We start from the raw sequence: 19,461 nt of genomic DNA, 5'->3' as shown, positions 1-19,461 counted from the left end.
CTGCGTCCGTTGGGAACTTCATGGCTAAGTGCCACATAGAGATGATGGCCCGTAGATCAACCAGTATAGGCCTTCCAATGACGGCATTGTACGCCGAAGGACAATCGACCACTACAAAAGTGGCGAGTAATGTCCTTGTAGCAGGCGCTGTACCTGTCGTCACTGGTGGTTTGATCAACCCGGCGAGGGCGAGTCCTTCTCCAGAGAAGCCGTATATCATTTGGTTGCAGGGCTCCAGGTCCTTAACGGACAACTTCATACGTTCCAGCGAAGACTTATATAGGATATTCACCGAACTTCCTGTATCGACTAGCACTCTCTTTACCATCATGTTAGCCATCTGGATATCCACGACCAGCGGATCAGTATGTGGGAATCGGACGTGTTGGGCATCACCATCAGAGAAGGTTATTTCGCCCTCTTCTGATCGAGCCTTTTTTGGCGCGCGGTCTTCCACAGTCATCGTCTCGATGTCCTGGTCGTGGTGCAGGGTCCGAGGATATCGTTCCCTGGCCATTCCGCTATTTCCCGCGAGGTGCGAGCCTCCACAAATGGTCAATAATGTGCCAGTCATGGGGGCAAGCTGTAAGGGCGGCGAGCGTTGGCACGTGGGCGCCTGCTCGTTGCTACCCGGAGCTTCTCTTTGGGAATTTCCCGAGGCCCGTATGTATCTTCTCAAGTGTCCTTGTCTAATAAGGAACTCGATTTCATCTTTCAACTGGTTGCAATCGTTGGTGTCATGTCCGTAGTCGTTATGATAACGACAGAAGTTTGTAGTGTCTCTCTTCGAAATATCCTTTCGAATGGGGCCAGGTTTTTTATAAGGCACACTGGAACTTGTGGCCTGATAAACCTCTCCCCGAGACTCAACGAGGGCAGTGTAGTTAGTGAACCGAGGTTCATAACGGTTACCCTTGGCTCGTTTATTGTCAGAGGTGGAAGGCTCATTGTGCGGTCGTTTTCCACCATTCTTGCCATTGCCATTGCCGTTGCCATTAGGTTTAGACCCATTGGCGGCTTTGGCGAGCTCGGCAGCCTTCTTACCCTTGTCTGAGGGCTTTCCATCATCGGCAATGGCTTCTTCGAGCTTGATGTAACGATCAGCCCAGTCTAGGAATTCCTGGGTAGTTCTAACTCCATCCTTGCGGAGGCTCTTCCAGAGGGGGGAGTGACGCTTAAATCATGTGGTTATGGCCATCATTTTGCCTTCGTCTCCCACTGTTTTTGCTCCAGCCGCTGCTCGCATAAAACGCTGGATGTAATCCTTCAGCGACTCTCCATCCTGCTGGCGAATTTCAACCAGTTGGTTTGCTTCGGTCGGATGCACACGGCCTGCATAGAACTGTCCGTAGAACTCCCTTATGAACATTTCCCAGGAAACTATGCTTGCGGGAGGGAACTTAAAAAGCCACTCCTGCGCAGCCTCAGAAAGTGTTGCAGGGAAGATCCTGCACCGAGCGTCTTCGAACACTTTCTGAATGTCCATTTGTATCTCAAATTTATTGACATGAGATACTGGGTCTCCGTACCCGTCAAAGTTTGGAAGCGTAGGCATTTTGAACCTACTTTGAGTTTCTGCCATAGTTATCCTCTAGACGAAAGGAGTACCTTTCCTCCTATCGTGGTCGATATAAGATGTCCTTCCCCCGACCAGCTGTTGCACTGCCTAGTTGAGGGCATCTATTTGGGCCTGTACAGCAGCAGGAATCGTCGTGGCCTCTATTGCTGGGGGGATGTTCTCGCCATGTCGCTCGCGGCGATCGTTGAGTACGTCTCGCAAATCCTCGTCTCTTCTTCGCTGCTCGCTACCCCTGAGCCGGTTGAAGACATTATTTTGCCTGGGCTGCCCCCCATCATCCCGTCTATTGGGTTGGTCATCTTGAGGTACCTGGCTCCCGCCTCTACCTCTTTCTTCATTCCTTCGGCCAGCGTTTCCCTTTCCTGAGTCGGCCTCATTATATCCATGGCCATCTCTAAACCACGATTGGCTATTGTGGGACCGACTGTTCCTTCGATTTCCATCCCTGGCTGAAACGTCCCGAGCGTTAGAGGGTGTCCTGCGCTGGTCGTTATGTCCCCGGGCATTATCATGCCGTGGGGGACCCCGGACCACAGAGCCTAACTCTGAGTTCCTCCTGTTACCAGGAGGATACTGACCTCTGTTCGGTAGGTTTGGCTCATCGCCCCTACGGCGTCTAGGACTACGAGGCTAATGCTCGGCCCTATTCTGCCTCTGTTGCTGGGGATTTCCGTGACCAGCTTGGGATGGAGACTGTGCCTCAGGGTCCAGCGGGACATCGTCATGAGGTACCTGAGGCTGTTCGGGCCTTTGCGGACTCGAGGGCTGGATTGGTGGGCTAGGATTAGGACCCCTCTGGGGTGGCCCATTGACAGGTTGGTCAGGCTGCGAGACAGGTGCAGCCTAATTCCTAGCCAGTTGCAAGGCTGCCTCGAGGGCTGCCATGGCTTCGCTCTAGCGGCGGTCCATCTCTGCCTGCCTTTAGCTTAACTCCGCGCGCTGTCGTTCAATCTCCTGCTGCTGCCGTGCCATAACCTCGGCAGCTGTCTCTTGACTGGATCTCAGATTAGCCAGCTCTTCTTGCAACGCTCCCAGAGTACTCTTCAGCGTCGCATCATCCATTTCTTCCTCCTCAAAATCTAAATGTGGCTCATCCTCAGCCACGCTTGCTGGAGGAGGAGGAGGTGGCAGGTTTGACGGTGCAGCGGCGGCCACCTGTCCAGTTTTCCTTGTAGTTTTCGCCATTGATTTTCTCAACAATGATAAATCAAGCTATCATTGAAAGCAGCAGAATGTTGACCCAGATTTTGGTCAACTGACACGGAGTCAAAATATGCTTGATGTGAATGAATGCGTTGAAAATAACCGAATGACAAAAAGTAATAAGAACACGATGTTTTATAGTGGTTCGGCCCCAGGAACTGGTAATGACCTACGTCCACTTAGATTGTTATTGATATGAGAATCAAAGGAGTAATCAAAGAACAAGGGTTCAATGAGTTTCACCAACCTTTGAAGAACAATACAATATTTCAAATAGAATTACACTAGTCTCAAGTAATTCGAAAGCCAAAAGTCCCTCCCTTGAGCTATCTTTCTCTATTTATAGGCTCAAGGGGGATTACATGATTTTGTTGCCGATATTCTCTCCTAAATAACCGGATATCCAGGAGATTGTGTGAGTTAAATTCGGGATTTACAAAGATATTTATAGTAATATTACATTGCATGCGGAACCATCGACCAGAATGGTCGTAGGTGAGACTGGGCCGCCTCCTGCTTATAATGTAACTTCTGGTCGATACACTAGCAGAGTTCCTCCAAATGTCAGCCACGTGTCCAGGGATCACTTGCCACGTCATCAATGCCAATTTTTTGGATAACATATATAATTTTTGAAATAGACATATTAATTAGTCAACTAATAGTAGTTGGGAAAATAGGAGTCATTAATGAATAATGAATGAATCTGAAAAGAATATGGAATGAACAAGGAATGGAGAAGGAATGAGATATAGAATCTTGGAATGAATCTTTAATAATATTTTTTAATTATTTAATTAAATTAAAAAGCAGCTCTCATGTCAACAGGTAGCTCATTCCCAAGTTTGAAAAAGTAAAAAACAACATTAATTACCATATTCAAATATGAACCATTGGATCTTAATTAATCCAATGATTATTATTTTGACAACCCATATCCATGGGAAAAAAACTTAATTATCATTAAGAGTGAACCCATAATCTATATATCAAGTAGGATCTATGTATTTTTCTGAAAAAATTATTATCCTATAAATTTAGCGAATTATTAATTTATTACATTAGTCTCAAATCGGAACTAGACAAAAGTATAATTTAACCAAGTTTATTAATTAATTGAGTATTAATTTATAGGGGTTGGCTACGGTGCAGCCATTTTTTTGGGTGCCAGTGTAACCGGTTTTTGTTATTCGATTTTTTTCTACAACTCAATAATTTTTTTACATAACGGTGTACATTAAAGATATTTAATACATCCTGCAAATTTTCAAGAAATTTCGAATAATTTACATTGTCGAAAACAAGGTTCAAACAACTTGTTGTACACGTGCTTATTTTTTGTATACACGTGTAAAATTCAAATGTTTGAACATTGTTTTCGGCAATATAAATTATTCATAATTTCTTGAAAATTTGAAGAATATTGTAAATAACTATAATGTAAATCGTCATATAAAAAAATTGGAAAAAAAATTACCAAAATGTAGGAAATAAAATATGGTTGGACCGGTGCAGACAAAAAAGTGGCTGCACTAAAGTCTTACCCTTATTTTATATACTATACTATAAATTGGTTAAAACAAAAAAAAAAATACTAAAATGGTACATTCTCTAAAATCTATTAAAATCCATTAATGTGGTCACTAATTGAAAATTAGGCAGTTTTTTTTCAGGAAATTTATGTAGAAGGATTCTGATTTTTTTTTAATGCTCAATTAAGAATATCCATGAGTAATGATATATGCAATAAAAAGAAAAAAACAGAATCCTTCCTGAAAAACGCCTAATTTTCAATTAGTGCCTACATTAATTTATTTTAATAGATTTTAGAGAATATACCATTTAGAACGGAAACTTTCCCATCACCACCTATCCATCCGTTAAACACTGTCTGTCTTCTGTCCTCAGCTGTCAGAATAAACTACGGAATAAATTCACATTACCTGTAGTTTTATAATACCAATTTTGGAAAGACTAAGATACAATGTTTATAATTAAACAAAAAACAAAAAACAAAACCTTAAACTTTACATCTTTATCAAATATATGGGTATTCAACAGGGACTATCTGACACTAAATACCCATTTGAATACATGAATCTACACGTAAGAAAAAAAAAATGAAAACAAAAAAAATTAGAAGAATAAAAATTGAAAAGTACAATTGACCCCATGATGAGACACATCCTCATTTCTACCACTGTTATTATACATGTTCTCTACCTTACAAAATCTCTCCCCGCTTCTTTTTATTTCTCATTTAAATAATTTGAAGTCTCAAAATTGCGAGCAGATTTATTTTTTAAAAATAAAAATTACACATGGGATCTCCCTTGCCATTATAAATAAGATATCTCACTCATCATCTCTCGCTACACACTCTCTCACCAACCTCTCTCTCTCTCTCTCTCTCTCTCTCTCTCTCTCTGTATTTGGTTACATACAGAAACTAAATCAGTCGATCGTGACAGTCACAGAGACAGTAGAGATCGGTACTTAGTCAGTAAAACTTATATATATATATATATTCAGATTAAAATCTCCTTTGTTTTTTCTATAATCGTGTCCTACGACGTCGGTTATCACCACCATAGCAGAGCTATCTAGTATCATATAAAGATGTCGATGGTGGTGGTAGTAGTAATGGTGTTAAAGGGTGTGCTATTGGTGCTGATGAGTTTACTGGCGAGAGCCGTGTACAACATGCTTTGGTGCTATTGGTTGACACCGAGACGCATCAGGAAAATCATGGATCGGCAAGGAGTGCGTGGGCCTGAACCTCGCCTTCTCGTTGGTAACATCTTGGACATGGCTGCTCTCATAGAAAAATCAACTTCGCACGACATGAACTCCATCACACACGACGTCGTTTCCCGTCTCTTACCCCATTATGTCGCCTGGTCTAAACAATACGGTAGCTACCCTAAAAATAAAAAATAAAAAAACTTGCAAATGTTACAAGATTATTATTTTCAAACGTTTTTTTTTTATTTTGAAGGGGGGTGATTAATTTCTTATGCTGATTTATAAACAGGGAAACGGTTTATATACTGGAATGGAATCGAACCAAGGATGTGTTTAACGGAGACTGAATTGATTAAAGAGCTATTATCAAAGTATAGTAACATATCGGGGAAATCGTGGCAACAACAACAGGGGTCTAAACATTTTATTGGGCGTGGCTTATTGATGGCCAACGGCCAAGATTGGTACCACCAGCGTCACATCGTTGCCCCTGCATTCAAGGGGGACAAACTCAAGGTATATTTCTTTAAAAACCATTCTTTTTAATTTTATATATCAATATAATCACGAAGAGACTCATCACCATCATCATCATCATCATCATTGATTCTCTCTCTCATGAAAAGGGAACGGTTTCCATTAAACCACCTTTCGAATCGTACTGTGTGGGATCGATATATAAGTATATATAATTTTTTTTAAAGAAATATCAATAAAGATTCACAAATGGGGTTGGTTTGTTTGGTTATTAGAGCTATGCGGGGTACATGGTGGAATGCACTAAGAAGATGCTCCAAACACTAGAGAAAGAAGTGGTCTCGGGTCGAGCCGAGTTCGAAATCGGTGAGTACATGACTCGACTCACCGCCGACATAATATCCCGGACCGAGTTCGATAGTAGCTACGAGAAAGGGAAGCAAATATTCCATCTTTTAACAGTTTTACAACATCTCTGTGCTCAAGCAAGTCGCCGTCTTTGTGTACCCGGAAGCCGGTAATTAATCCTTTTGATTTGCCAAAGTTATTTTAAGACTTTTTCTCGTTTTTGGGATTTGAAGTTTTAAAATTTCAGGATTCTCATATTTATTGTGTACACATATATATAAAAGTAGTAAATTTCTTTACGGGGTTGGGTTATTTTTTCCTTATTAACTTTTTCTCTAGTAGATTCTATCCTTTACCAATAAGCTATGTTTTTAATTTTCTAATAAATATACATATATATATATTTGTAGGTTCTTACCAAGTAAGTATAACAGAGAAATAAAGTCATTGAAATCAGAAGTGGAGAGGTTACTAATGGAGATAATCCAAAGCAGAAGAGACTGTGTTGAGATTGGTAGAAGTAGCTCGTATGGAAATGATCTTCTTGGTATGCTGCTTAATGAAATGCAAAAGCAAAAGAGAGGGAATATGGGATTTAGTTTAAATCTTCAACTTATAATGGATGAATGTAAGACTTTTTTCTTTGCTGGACATGAGACTACAGCCTTGTTGCTGACGTGGACTGTCATGTTACTAGCGAGCAATCCTAAATGGCAAGACAGCATTCGTGCCGAGGTCAAACAAGTTTGCAAAGGCCACGATCCCACCGTTGACCATCTCCCTAAACTTACCTTGGTAAGGAATAAATCATCCATATATAATGTACTCTCTTACATATTGTGCTTGTGCCAGTTTCGATTTTATTTCAACAGTTTTGTTTTAGTCATTTTTTTTCTGGGGAAGATATTATAGGTAGTGGGTTGGGGACTTGAGAGAGAATTTTTTTTGGGTTGCTAGAATTGGTACTTGACTTTATAGAGTTGGGGGAAATGTGGTGGGCACGAGTGGGCGAAACTTTTATAGGTATATATATATGCCACTAAGAAATGTTTCTACTTCCTATTCTATAATAGATTTGCGGGTACTAGCTGAAACTTAGGGATGTTGAATTAAATAAGTAAAAAGTATATAATATACTAAAATATAAACTAGCTCCAAGCAAAGATAATTCCGAAACTATAAGCTTGTGCACAGATTTTTAGCTTTTCGGCCTTGACTGTACTGCTAATCATTTGATCGATCATAAATTACAATACAAACAAACAAACAATTAAATCATCAAATAATTATTATTTTTTAAATGCTGGACAGCTTGTTTGACAATTTTTTTGAACAGCTGTCTCAAGTTAACGCAATACTTTTTCATTGGTGGGCAGCTTGCAAAAATTGTCCGCTTAGTAATTTTTGCAGACTGCCGACTAATTAAGAAGACTCACATGCCTCTGCAGGAATTTTTTTTTTCTGCCAAGTAGGAAAAGTTGTGGGACCTGAGTGGAGGACTAATGTTAATGGCAACCCATTTCAATATAAATTAAACATATAAGTGATGAATCAGTATAATATAATATTGCTACTTATAAGTTAGAAAAGCCTAAACAAAGAAAAATCCAGTATAACCAAAACAACTCTAACAATCACAATAAGCACACAGCTTAGCTGTTAACAAATGGAGATCAAGTAAGTGTGAAGACGTGTGTAAAGGCCAAACTTATTGCTATGTATATAGTACTTCCTTCTTAAAGCGATCATGAGCCGTCTAATCTATATATTAGAGTGATGATATACTATTTTATCATCATAGCAGCATAGGAAGATATATTTATTTTTCCGTCCAAAGCTTTTGGCTTGTTGTGTGTGGTTGTGGTGATCCTATAATTGATTAACTATTATTATAATAGAACTGATAGCATCTTTCAGTAGTACTGATATTTTGATGCTATAGAAAGACAAAGAGTAATGATATATGATATTGTTTTGTATTGTTTTGGACAGTTAAATATGGTAATAAACGAATCACTGAGGCTTTATCCACCGGCTAGTGTACTCCCCAGAATGGCGTTTGAAGACATAAAACTAGGCGATCTTCATATCCCAAAGGGGCTATCGATATGGATACCAGTGCTTGCAATCCACCACAGTGAGGAGTTATGGGGTAAAGATGCAAATGAGTTCAACCCAGAAAGATTTGCTTCCAAATCATACATTCCTGGCCGGTTCATCCCATTCGCATCCGGTCCAAGAAATTGCGTAGGTCAAGCTTTCGCCATGATGGAAGCTAAGACAATTTTGGCCATGTTAATCTCTAAATTTAGCTTCATCATTTCAGATAGTTATCGCCATGCTCCTGTCGTTGTCCTCACCATAAAGCCTAAGTATGGGGTTCAAGTTTGTTTGAAGCCTATTCAAGATTGAAGTTACTATATACTTAGATTATGGTGCTTTAATATGCCTTTTAATTGGAGTTTTTTTAGAGATTGGTGGTGATTAGGCAGTTCTTAATTTGAGGAGTTTTTTTGGGGTGTTCTCGATAAGAATATGGCAAGTTTCATATTTTACTATTATTTTTGGCTCATGTTCCTGAATATTATAAGAGTATAGTCAAGAGATAGGCATGAAATGATGGCATACACAGAGATATCAATAAAAATTTAACGAATCACACAGTGACTTTGCCTTTTTTTTTGGTTGTACTATACTGTTATATTTTATCTGCACTAAGTTATTTTGGGGGTCAAAAACTGCTAATTAATTATCCAAAAACAAAAAAAAAATGGAGACTGTTTAGATATGCCTTGATTTAAATAGGATAAAGAAATCTTAACGAAAGTGATTGGTAAAAGAGTCTATTTTTCCATCAGCTGTTTCTTGCCTTGTAATTATCTATATATCTATGTATATAAATATAACAAAAAACTCTTGCAAAATGGTACATTGATTCTATCACATTGATTAAGAAATTCAAGAGTTCATTTTTGAAGGATGAAAAATAAGGCAACTTGCACAGATAAGTAGGGTCTCCTTATTTTTTATTTTGTTTTTTAAAAATAAAAGGTTTAGAAAGGTGCTTTTCTTAGCTAAGCCTTACATGCATATATACCCCATCACCTTCTTACACCAGTCTCATCTCCTATTCTGCTCCTCCCACTACGTACTTAATTTAACCAACTATTCTTTGAGATTATAATTTACATATAAATATTTATATTCATATGAGACCCAAGTTGTATCAATTACCCTAAATTGCATTAAGTGGTGTTAAATATCATAGAGGATATATGACAATATTTTTATGTAAAATATAATTTTCGAATTGCTTCTACTCTGTCTAGCTAATACACTACGAACGAGAAATTCCAGCGCACTCTCTTACTCTGTGTTTTATATTAACCTATTAAAATCCTATCATAGTCACACTTGCATTTTGATTTCAGATGAAAAAGAAAATATATATATATATATATATATATGGATATATGTTAACGCATCAACAACTATAAAAAAGAAGTGATCTTCATTGTCTAAGCCAGTACTGTTATCAAAGGATTAAGGTTTTGGTAAAGGAGCTAATTTCGATTCACACAGTTTGATGAGTAGTGACTTGTGTGGTAGTGCGTTTGATTTGAGTGCCATGTGTTTTTTACTTTATTCTTCCTTTTCAATTATTATTATTAATATAGTAGGGTAATTCGGGGCGAAAGTCCATGATTTTTTATAAATTGAGTATTTAAGTCTCTTTTATTTGCTGAGGAAAGTTACTACATTATACATTATTGGTACACATTTTTCCCAAAACTTTATCCTCCCTTATAAACAAGGACTAAATATGAATATTATGAACTATTGTCACTAAAATATAAAAGATCAGGAACTTGAATTCTTCAATTTTGAAAGAATGGAGATATTAGCTGCCAATTTTTAAATAATTTTTTTTTTCAAGAAGATTAAATACTCAATAATTAACATATAAAAAAAATTATTTCTTAAATGTTTTAACCAACCTAGACAAGTTGTAATTCTATCACTGTATAATCTCATATTAGTTTTTTAATTACAAAATCAAGACAAAATACTTTTTTTTAGAATATAGCAATTTCTTTATTTTTTATTCACATCATTTAAATATTATATCTTCAAATATTTTTTATTTAAAATAATAGAAAAAATAATAAATTTGAAAGTAGAAAGAAAGAAAATTGAATAATTAAAAAAAAAGTTTAAAGGAGCTCTAAATATCTATAAATCTAAATATGGAAGGAAATTATTGATAATTTAATCATCTAAGTCTATATATATATATATATATATAAATAAAGGAGAATTACTCTAAAATCTCTTCAAAGCACTTTTTTTCTATTTTCCCTTTTAATTTAATTTTTTTATTCATTTTATGAATTTTAGTTGCACATTAATTTAAACTAAAATAAGATATTTACAAATTATTTATTTAAATTAATAATATTATATATAAATATCTCTTGTTTTCTATTTTCTCCTTTAATTTAATTGTTTTATTTATTTTATGAAATTTAGTTGCACATTAATTTAAATTTAAATAAGATATTTACAAATTATTTAATTAAATAAATAATATTATATATAAATATCTCATGTTATATATAATATTACAACACGAGTCTTTATCTCAATACACCTAATGTCTTCTCTTTTTCTACTAATGTGTAACTAATTTAATTTTTTTTAAAAAAAGAAACATTACACAATCCACATTAACACATTTATTTTTAAAAAAAATTAATTTAGTTACACAATAGTTTACAGTTAGTTAGTATATTATATGTATTTATATAAATATATATATATATCTATATATATATATATATATAAAGAAGAGCTTCAAGGAGATGATGTGGCACTCTAAAATTACTCTAAACTATTTTTTCTATTTTCTCCTTTAATCTAATTTTTTTATTCATTTTTATTAATAAGGAGATGATGTGTCATTCTAAAATTACTCCAAACTATTTTTCATATTTTCTCCTTTAATCTAATTTTTTTATTTTTTTTATTAATAATTATTTAAACTTTATTTTTTAGATATTTAAATCAGATATTTTTTTAATTAAATACCTAATAAACTAACAAAAAAATAAAATAAAACAAAAACTACATTAAACGTTATTTTTTTAGATATTTAAATAAGATTTTTTTTTCTATTTTCTCCTTTAATCTAATTTTTTTATTCATTTTTATTAATAAGGATATGATGTGTCATTCTAAAATTACTCCAAACTATTTTTTCTATTTTCTCCTTTATTCTAATTTTTTTATTTATTTTTATTAATAATTATTTAAACTTTATTTTTGCAGATATTTAAATAAGATATTTTTTTAATTAAATACCTAATAAACTAACAAAAAATAAAATAAAACAAAAACTACATTAAACGTTATTTTTTTTAGATATTTAAATAAGATATTTTTTGAACTAAATACCTAATGAACTAACAAAAAAATAAAATAATAAAAAAAACTACAAATATATACTATATAATATACTAATAAAATAACATCTTTGAAGCGGTATATAAAAGATTATCCAAACGAGTAATCAACATTTTGATAAAACACAAGGTCCACGAGTTAATTTTAAAAAATAAAGGATCCAAACAGGTAATCGGCTAAAATACAAAGTTCAAAATGGTGTGTATATATAATTTACTTTCTATAAAGAATTTTTAACACTTTGAATAAATACATAGTCCAAAGGTTAATTTTTAAAAATAAAGAGTCAAAACAAGTAATCGGCCAAAGTATAGTGTTCAGATAACCAATCTATTTATTCCTATTTTTAACATCTTGACAAAACTTGAGATCCACAAGTTAATTTTTAAAAATAAAGACCCCAACGAGTAATCAGCTAAAATATAATGTTCAAAATGATGTGAACCCTTACAAAAAAACACAAATTATATATAGTTTAATTTTTATAAAGAATTTTTAACCTTTTGAATAAATATATGGTCCAAATATCAATTTATAAAAATAAAGGGTCAAAACGGGTAATCGGCCAAAATACAATGTTCAAATAATCGATCTATCCAATCCTATATTTAACATTTTGACAAAACACGAGTTCTAAAAGTTAATTTTTAAATATAAAATGTTCATTCGGGTAATCGCCCAAAATAAATCTTACACAAAACATAAATTTCCATATACATAATTTAGACTTTTTATAAAAAATGCAAAGCGTATAATAATGATAATAATAAAAATAAATAAATGCACACGTACAATAAATTTTTTTAACTTTATTTTCGGCTCTTTAATTATTCAGAATTTTTCAAAAACTTGCAAGAGATTTGATATACAATGGATACCATTATGAAGAAAAAAATTGTATTCAATACGCCCTCATGTGTCCATAAAAAGAACATGTTGTATGAGTAGGGTGAAAAAGAATCCATGTCGTAGCATTCTCCTATAAGTATTTTAAAATATGTATATTTTTTAATAATTACAAAAGACTGCGCGAAGCGCGGTTATGTTTTCAAGTATATATATAAATGAGAACTTCAAAGAAATTATGTAACACTCTAAAATCTCTTCAAAATATTTTTTTTATTTTCTCCTTTAATCTAATTTCTTTAAAGCGCTCTTTTTATTTTCTCATTTAATCTAATTTTTTATAGTAATTATTTTTATTTTTAAATTTCTAAAATATCTATTTATCATAATAGTAATCATCTTCATATATAAATTTGTTAGGATTAAAAAAAAACTTCTCTTCATATATAGATTTCTAAAATATTTATTTATCATAATATTAGTAATCATCTTCATATATAAATATGTTACGATTAAAAAAAACAAAACTTCTCTTCATATATAAATTTCTAAAATATCTATTAATCATAATAATAGTAATCATCTTCATATATAAAATTCTAAAATATCTATTTATAATAATAATCATAATAATACGATTAAGTCATACAGTTACTTTATTTATTAAGTTTAGATTTTTTCTTTCTTTTTTATTTTTTAAGTATAATATCGGTTATTAACTAACCATACGATTAAGTAATACAATTACTTTATTTATTAAGTTTAGATTTTTTTTAAAGCAAAATATTGGTTATTAACCAAGACTTTTTTGTGTTTTTTTTTTATTTTTTCAGTATAATATCAGTTGTTATCCATGCGGTTAAGCCATGTTTAGATTTTTTTTATTTTTTAGTATAGTATCATTATTAAGTAAGCCGGACAATTGCTTTATTTATTTAGTTTAGATTTTTATATTTTCAATTCATTTATATATAGATATGAAATCCACACGTATTTCATTAGTATTTCATATGTCTACTTTTTTTTTACTCAAACGCTTCCAAATCATAATGGAGTTCCACCGAAGCATAAGAGACCAAATTTTAAATCTGAATATAGAATATGCAATTGGAAATTTATATTTCCTCAATATAGAATGCATGATTCTTTTATTTTATCAATTTTGATATATGTTTTCTCTATATATTGAGTATGAAACAAAAGCTAATTTGACTAATGTATTTGTATTCTTAATTTGTGAGGTTTGGCGAAATAAAGTTTCATTCTTGGTATTACTTATGCAATTTCCTTTCCACTAGTTGGGACCTTTTTAGTTGTACAAAGTTTCAAATTTTTTATTGATGTTTGGTCTTTTTGGATCTACTTATCTTTGGTTCTGGAAAGAAATGGCTTGCAACATTCCAATAAATATTTGGTTTCTAAGACTGTTGATGATTTTGGGTACTTTTATGTATGTTGCGTAAATTTACTCATTATTGAAAATCTCCAATAGTTGAATCTTATTTCTTAACTTTTGTCGGTCTCCAAATTTAAATTGACATAATGTAATGTATGATTTTTATTATGATCATGATTTATAAGGTAATAAATCTATGTCTATATTTCTTCAGACCATTCTATCTATTTTCTCTTTTTTTTTTCTTCACTTTTTTATGACATTTAACGGATTAATATAATTAAAATAAATTAATAATTATACAAAAATCTTATATTTAACTAATTTAATAAAAAATTTATAATTTTTTCGTTTATTACTTTATTTTTTAAAAGTTCAAAATTATATTTAACTAATTTAATAAAAATATTATATTCATATAATTTTTTCATTTGTTACCTTTTTTTTTTTAAGTTCAAACAATTATATTTAGCTAATTTAATAAAAATCTTTTTTTTTTTGTTTGTTACTAATCTTATAATTTTTCGTTTGATGCTTTTCTTTTTTTAAGTTCAAAACTAAATTTAACTAATTTAATAAAAAAATTATACATTTTTAGTTTGTTGTTTTTTTTAAATTAAATCTATATCTATTTACATATATATATATATATATTATTTAATGTAACAGTAAATTCAAATGAATTTTTAATTGGATTTAAATGATTATTATATTGTAACAAATAAGAAGATATTTATAATATCTTATCTTATAAATATCTTTTTTTTCTTATATTTATTTTAATAATAATTACAATAGATATCAATTAAAAATATATATAATAATAAATAATATATAAAATTATATTTTTAACATTTTGACAAAACACAGGGTCCAAAAGTTGGATTTTAACAATAAAGGGTTCAAATGAGTGATCGACTAAAATACATGTAGTTTAACTAATTTCTATATATATTTCTATATTTAACATTTTGACAAAACACGAGGTCCACAAGTTAATTTTTAAAAATAAATGGCCCAAACGGGTAATCGGCTAAAATACAAAGGTTAAAATGGTGTGAACCCTTACACAAAACATAAATTATATAAATAAATATAATTTACTTTTTATAAAGAATTTTTAATATTTTGAATAAATACATGGTCCAAATGTTAACTTTTAAAAATAAAGGGTCAAAACGAGTAATCGACCAAAATACAGTGTTGAAATAATCAATCTATCTATTCCTATTTTGAATCTTTTAACAAAAAATAAGTTCTAAAAGTTAAGTTTTAAAAATAAAGAGTCTAAATGGGTAATAGGCCAAAATAACCCTTACACAAAATAAAAAATTTCTTATACATAATTTAGATATTTTTATTATAATCTTTTTTAAATCTCTAAAATCTCTCCAAAGCACTCTATCTATTTTTTTTATATTTTTTTTTGTTGACGCCGTTTTTCGTCAACTTAAAAAAAGAAAGCAATTAAACAATATATACCAGAGAAATGAATAAAAAGAATGAAAACAAGATCTTTTTACGTGGTTCAGCAGTTAAAAATATGTCTAGTCCACAAGTCTATATTATTAGATCTTTGGAGTCTTCTGGAAACTTTCAGAGAATAGTTGCCCAGAGTTTTCTCTCCAAATCTCAATATTTCGATCCTTTACAAATGAAGTTTACATCTCTATTTATAGAGAAGGTTTCAGAATTCATTCCCACATATTTCGGGAAGATATTATGTAAATTAAATAAAATAATGCCAATAAATGCATTATTTGCTATGCACGCGGTAATATCCCATAAAATGTGGGATTTAATAACAATATTACATTAGATCCCTTAAATATTGGGAATTTATAACAATAAATTCATTCACACTCAGCTGACGTGTTCGGATGTTGGATCCATCTGTCTTCGAGACCGTTTGTCTATTACGAGCTCGTCATCTCACTTCGCCTATGCTCCCAACAAGTAATCATTGACAAAGTCGCCACCTTCGAGCTTTCTCCTCTCGAGCTCGAACCGTCTTGTCTGAGGGCAGGAGATGCATCAAGAACCTTATACAAGTGTCGAACCCTTACTTATTGTGAGTTGCGAGTTCACTTTATAGGCTCGAAACACCTTCGAGGCTACATACTATTTGAGCTCACGAGATCTCTGATTGGTGGACCTCATAATGACCTTGCTTATTTCGAGCTTACACCTTACGAATCTCAATTTCGAGGTCAAAGTTCCCATTCTCGAAATCTAGGTGTAACATTTTTCCCCCTCAAAAGTATCAGTTCGAATCCCATGAGAAGGAAACTTTTGAACTGCCCCTTTTTTTAAAACTGAACTACCTACCACACTCGAGTGTGAACACGCGTCAGCCACAGGTTGCTCAATCAGAGTACTTGAGTACTTTTTCAGCACACCCACGTCCTTTCACGCTCTACTTTCTGCCGCCATTGTTACATTCGCACCTGACCGTTGGATCAAATACCAAATCCAACCAAAGGCCCAGATTAGCTTGACCCTTGATCTCCTCTTGGGACACATATATATAACTATGTCGTCCCCTTCTTCTTCATTTTAACATTTTAAGTTTCAGAAAGAAAAACCAGAGCCAAAAAATCCTTATTCCTTTTTGCATGTTTTCTAAACCAAGAAAACAAAACAATCTTGGCCTGTTCGACTTAGTGAGATCACTCTTGCAACCACTCCTTCAGTCATCGATTTCATTGTATCCGCAAGCTTCAGTGTGTAAGTTTCATGTTCTTGACCCCATACATTTAAGTTTTTTCGTGCATTTTTATGTTTCTTCTGCACCGAGAACGTATTTACTAGTTTTTCACTAGTTTTTAAGAATATTCGTAGCAATTTGTAATCTCAACCACATTGTTTAGCTGATACTGCGTAAATTTTCAGTTCAAAATCTTTGATATCATTGGTTTCAAACCCAGATTTAGTTCAAATGACGTAAATGTAGGTTTTTTTTAAACTACGGGTAAGGTATCGTGTAGACCAAGAAATGGGGTACTAAATTAGGGTTTTAAATTGCACGTTTCCCAAAATTATCACCTTTTTGAGTAATCGTCAAATTTTTCCCTGGAAATCAAGGATTCTTAAAATGAATCCACTTTCCCTCCTTCGCGTCAAATACACGCTCGAAGCCTGAACCTTACAATGGCATGGGGTTTTTCCTCGAGTTTGACCCGTTCTTTCGAGATTTCAGTCTCGATCGAGCTTATTCTGTGATTTCTCGCATTTGAGCTCGAATCACTTGAAATTTTACTCTGATTTCTTGTGTACCTGGCCCTCACCCTTTTCTTTCTTGCTAGATGTCGTAGAATTCTGAAAAATGGTGGGGGTCAGTGCTTGCAATTCCTTATTCCCTGTCAACTCCAAGTCTAGAATCTCCCTTTACTCGAAACCAGCGGCTAATTCGCGAACATAAAGTGAGATGCGAAGAAGAAGATATTCGAGCTCACTTCCGGTGTTAAATTGACGAGGTCGAGGAGAGGAAAAGGAAGAAACTTCAGGTCGCAATCTATCCAGACCCAAACCTCGAGCTTAGACCGATCCCTCATGACCCCACGCTCAAAGAAACCGTTGCCTACAAGCCTGGTAAGCTTACTTTCTCGCTGATGGAGGCATCAAATCATCCGTCCACCTCGCGACCTGCTACTATTCCTACCTACAGGGAGGAATTTTTTGAGGCCGAGCATTACTAGAGCTCGGTTACTTCATTATGACAAATCACCGACATCTTGGTTGGACACGGCCTAGGATTGTCAGGCTCACTAAGGTGTCAAGCTCCTACCTCCAACAAACGAAGCTACTACGCCCCAGGCAATGGTCGTCCTGACAATAAACTTAAGCTCGTGGCCTGGAGTCGCAAGCATATGAAGGCGGGGGCTCTACTGCCCTTGAAATCCTTTTTTTAAGGATTTTCTGGATTTTGTTGGGCTCGCGCCCTTCCAACTCCAGACCAATTCATACAGGGTCTTGTTAGCCCTGAGGTCGTTGTACCACAGATTAAAGTGGGAAGGACCTTATTTAAGAGAGATCCTGTATCTCTTTTGCTTGAAAAGCAACCCCTCCTGGGCTCGGGGAGGAGATGGCTTCTACTACCTGTCGATCTATCCCTAGGAGAAGAAATTTTTTGAAGACATGCCCAACCATCCCCCCAACTTTAAACTGGCCTTCTTCTGGAGAGATGGCCTGGCTCCTTCGAATTTCTATTCGTTCCAACGAATTCGTAAGTACATATCCTCCCTTCTTTTCATGCTCGACTAATGTTTAGGCTCGATCTAATTGATATGCGTCTGTTTCTTCAGCCAACTATCAACGCCCTACTCCTACAGACTCAATGAGGGAGCACAAGGAAGCTTTGATCTAGCTACTGTATGGTAGGCTTTCTCTATCTTATCTTCTTCATGAAGATAAGCTTCGAGCCTGCAACCTTGTAACGACCCAAAATCACTAATATGGCTTAAGGGCCTTGATTAGTGCGCTGGGAAGGCATAATTGGCTTAGGTGTGAATTTATTGAATTAATGCATGATTATATGATAAGCATGCTTGTATGATTATATGAATGTAAATGTGGTCAAATGTTATATCTGTGAGAACCACATTATTATGTGGGTAGATTTGTAGTGTGCGACTTGAGGCGATCCTAGGGTGCTAGATAGTGGGAAAAGTGACAACGGGGCCGAATATTCGACTTTGGATAAGTCAGGGGTATTTTAGGTATCGGGTGATTATTTAGACTATCGGGTTATGGAAATTAATATATGGAGATATATTTGAGGTTAGGAAGCCTAGGTAGGAATATTCGGGAAATTTACCGTTTTGCCCTCGGGGACGTTTCCGGTACCCCGAGCCTCGGGATTGACTTAACCGGCTAAGATTAGACTAAGTTAATGAAAATCAGAAGAATAAAAACACAAACCGACCTTCTTAGAACTTCTCTTCCTTCTCCTCCTTCTTTCTTCTCTTTCAAGAGAACCACTGGAATTCAAGGGAAATCAGCTGGAAAACTTTGTGTTTGAGCTGAATTCATGAAGGTTTAGCTTAGTTCAGACTAAGGGTCACTCAACCAAGATTAAGGTAAGAGTTGAGTTGTGTTTTTGGGTGTTAGAACTCTGAGTTTTTTTAGCTGAATATTAAGGTGTTTATGATTTTGATGTTTAAGGGCTGAATTGATGCTGAGTGCTTGGGTTTTAGCTTAGAGTTTGTCAAAGAAAGTGGTTCAACAAAGGAGGTAAGCTTCAATTCGTAATTTAGAGATTAAAATTTGAGTTTTGCATGACTGGTTTTGGTGTTTTGAGTTGCTGGGTTTCAGATATCAAAATGGAATTTTAGTAGGTTTTTAAGCTAGATTTCTGTTGGATTATGTTGCTAGAATCATGTTAAAAGTTTTGTGATTAATGGGT

The 19,461-nt window shown here is 33.9% G+C and overlaps 1 protein-coding gene across 1 annotated transcript; it reads left to right on the top strand.

Annotated features, from left to right (window-relative positions):
• The first annotated feature begins 5,156 nt into the window (after nt 1-5,156).
• Nucleotides 5,157-9,030, top strand: LOC133817723 (cytokinin hydroxylase-like). The gene is made up of 5 exons (XM_062250308.1): nt 5,157-5,696; nt 5,817-6,043; nt 6,280-6,521; nt 6,763-7,147; nt 8,345-9,030. The coding sequence occupies exons 1-5, from the start codon at nt 5,402-5,404 to the stop codon at nt 8,762-8,764; spliced, it is 1,569 nt and encodes a 522-aa protein (XP_062106292.1). The 5' UTR covers nt 5,157-5,401; the 3' UTR covers nt 8,765-9,030.
• The last annotated feature ends 10,431 nt before the right edge of the window (nt 9,031-19,461 follow it).

This window comes from Humulus lupulus, chromosome 2 (assembly GCF_963169125.1).
Source record: "Humulus lupulus chromosome 2, drHumLupu1.1, whole genome shotgun sequence".
Taxonomy (NCBI): Eukaryota; Viridiplantae; Streptophyta; class Magnoliopsida; order Rosales; family Cannabaceae; genus Humulus; species Humulus lupulus.
The sequence above is the reverse complement of the archived record's forward strand: the minus strand, read 5'-3'. Positions and strand labels throughout refer to the sequence as shown.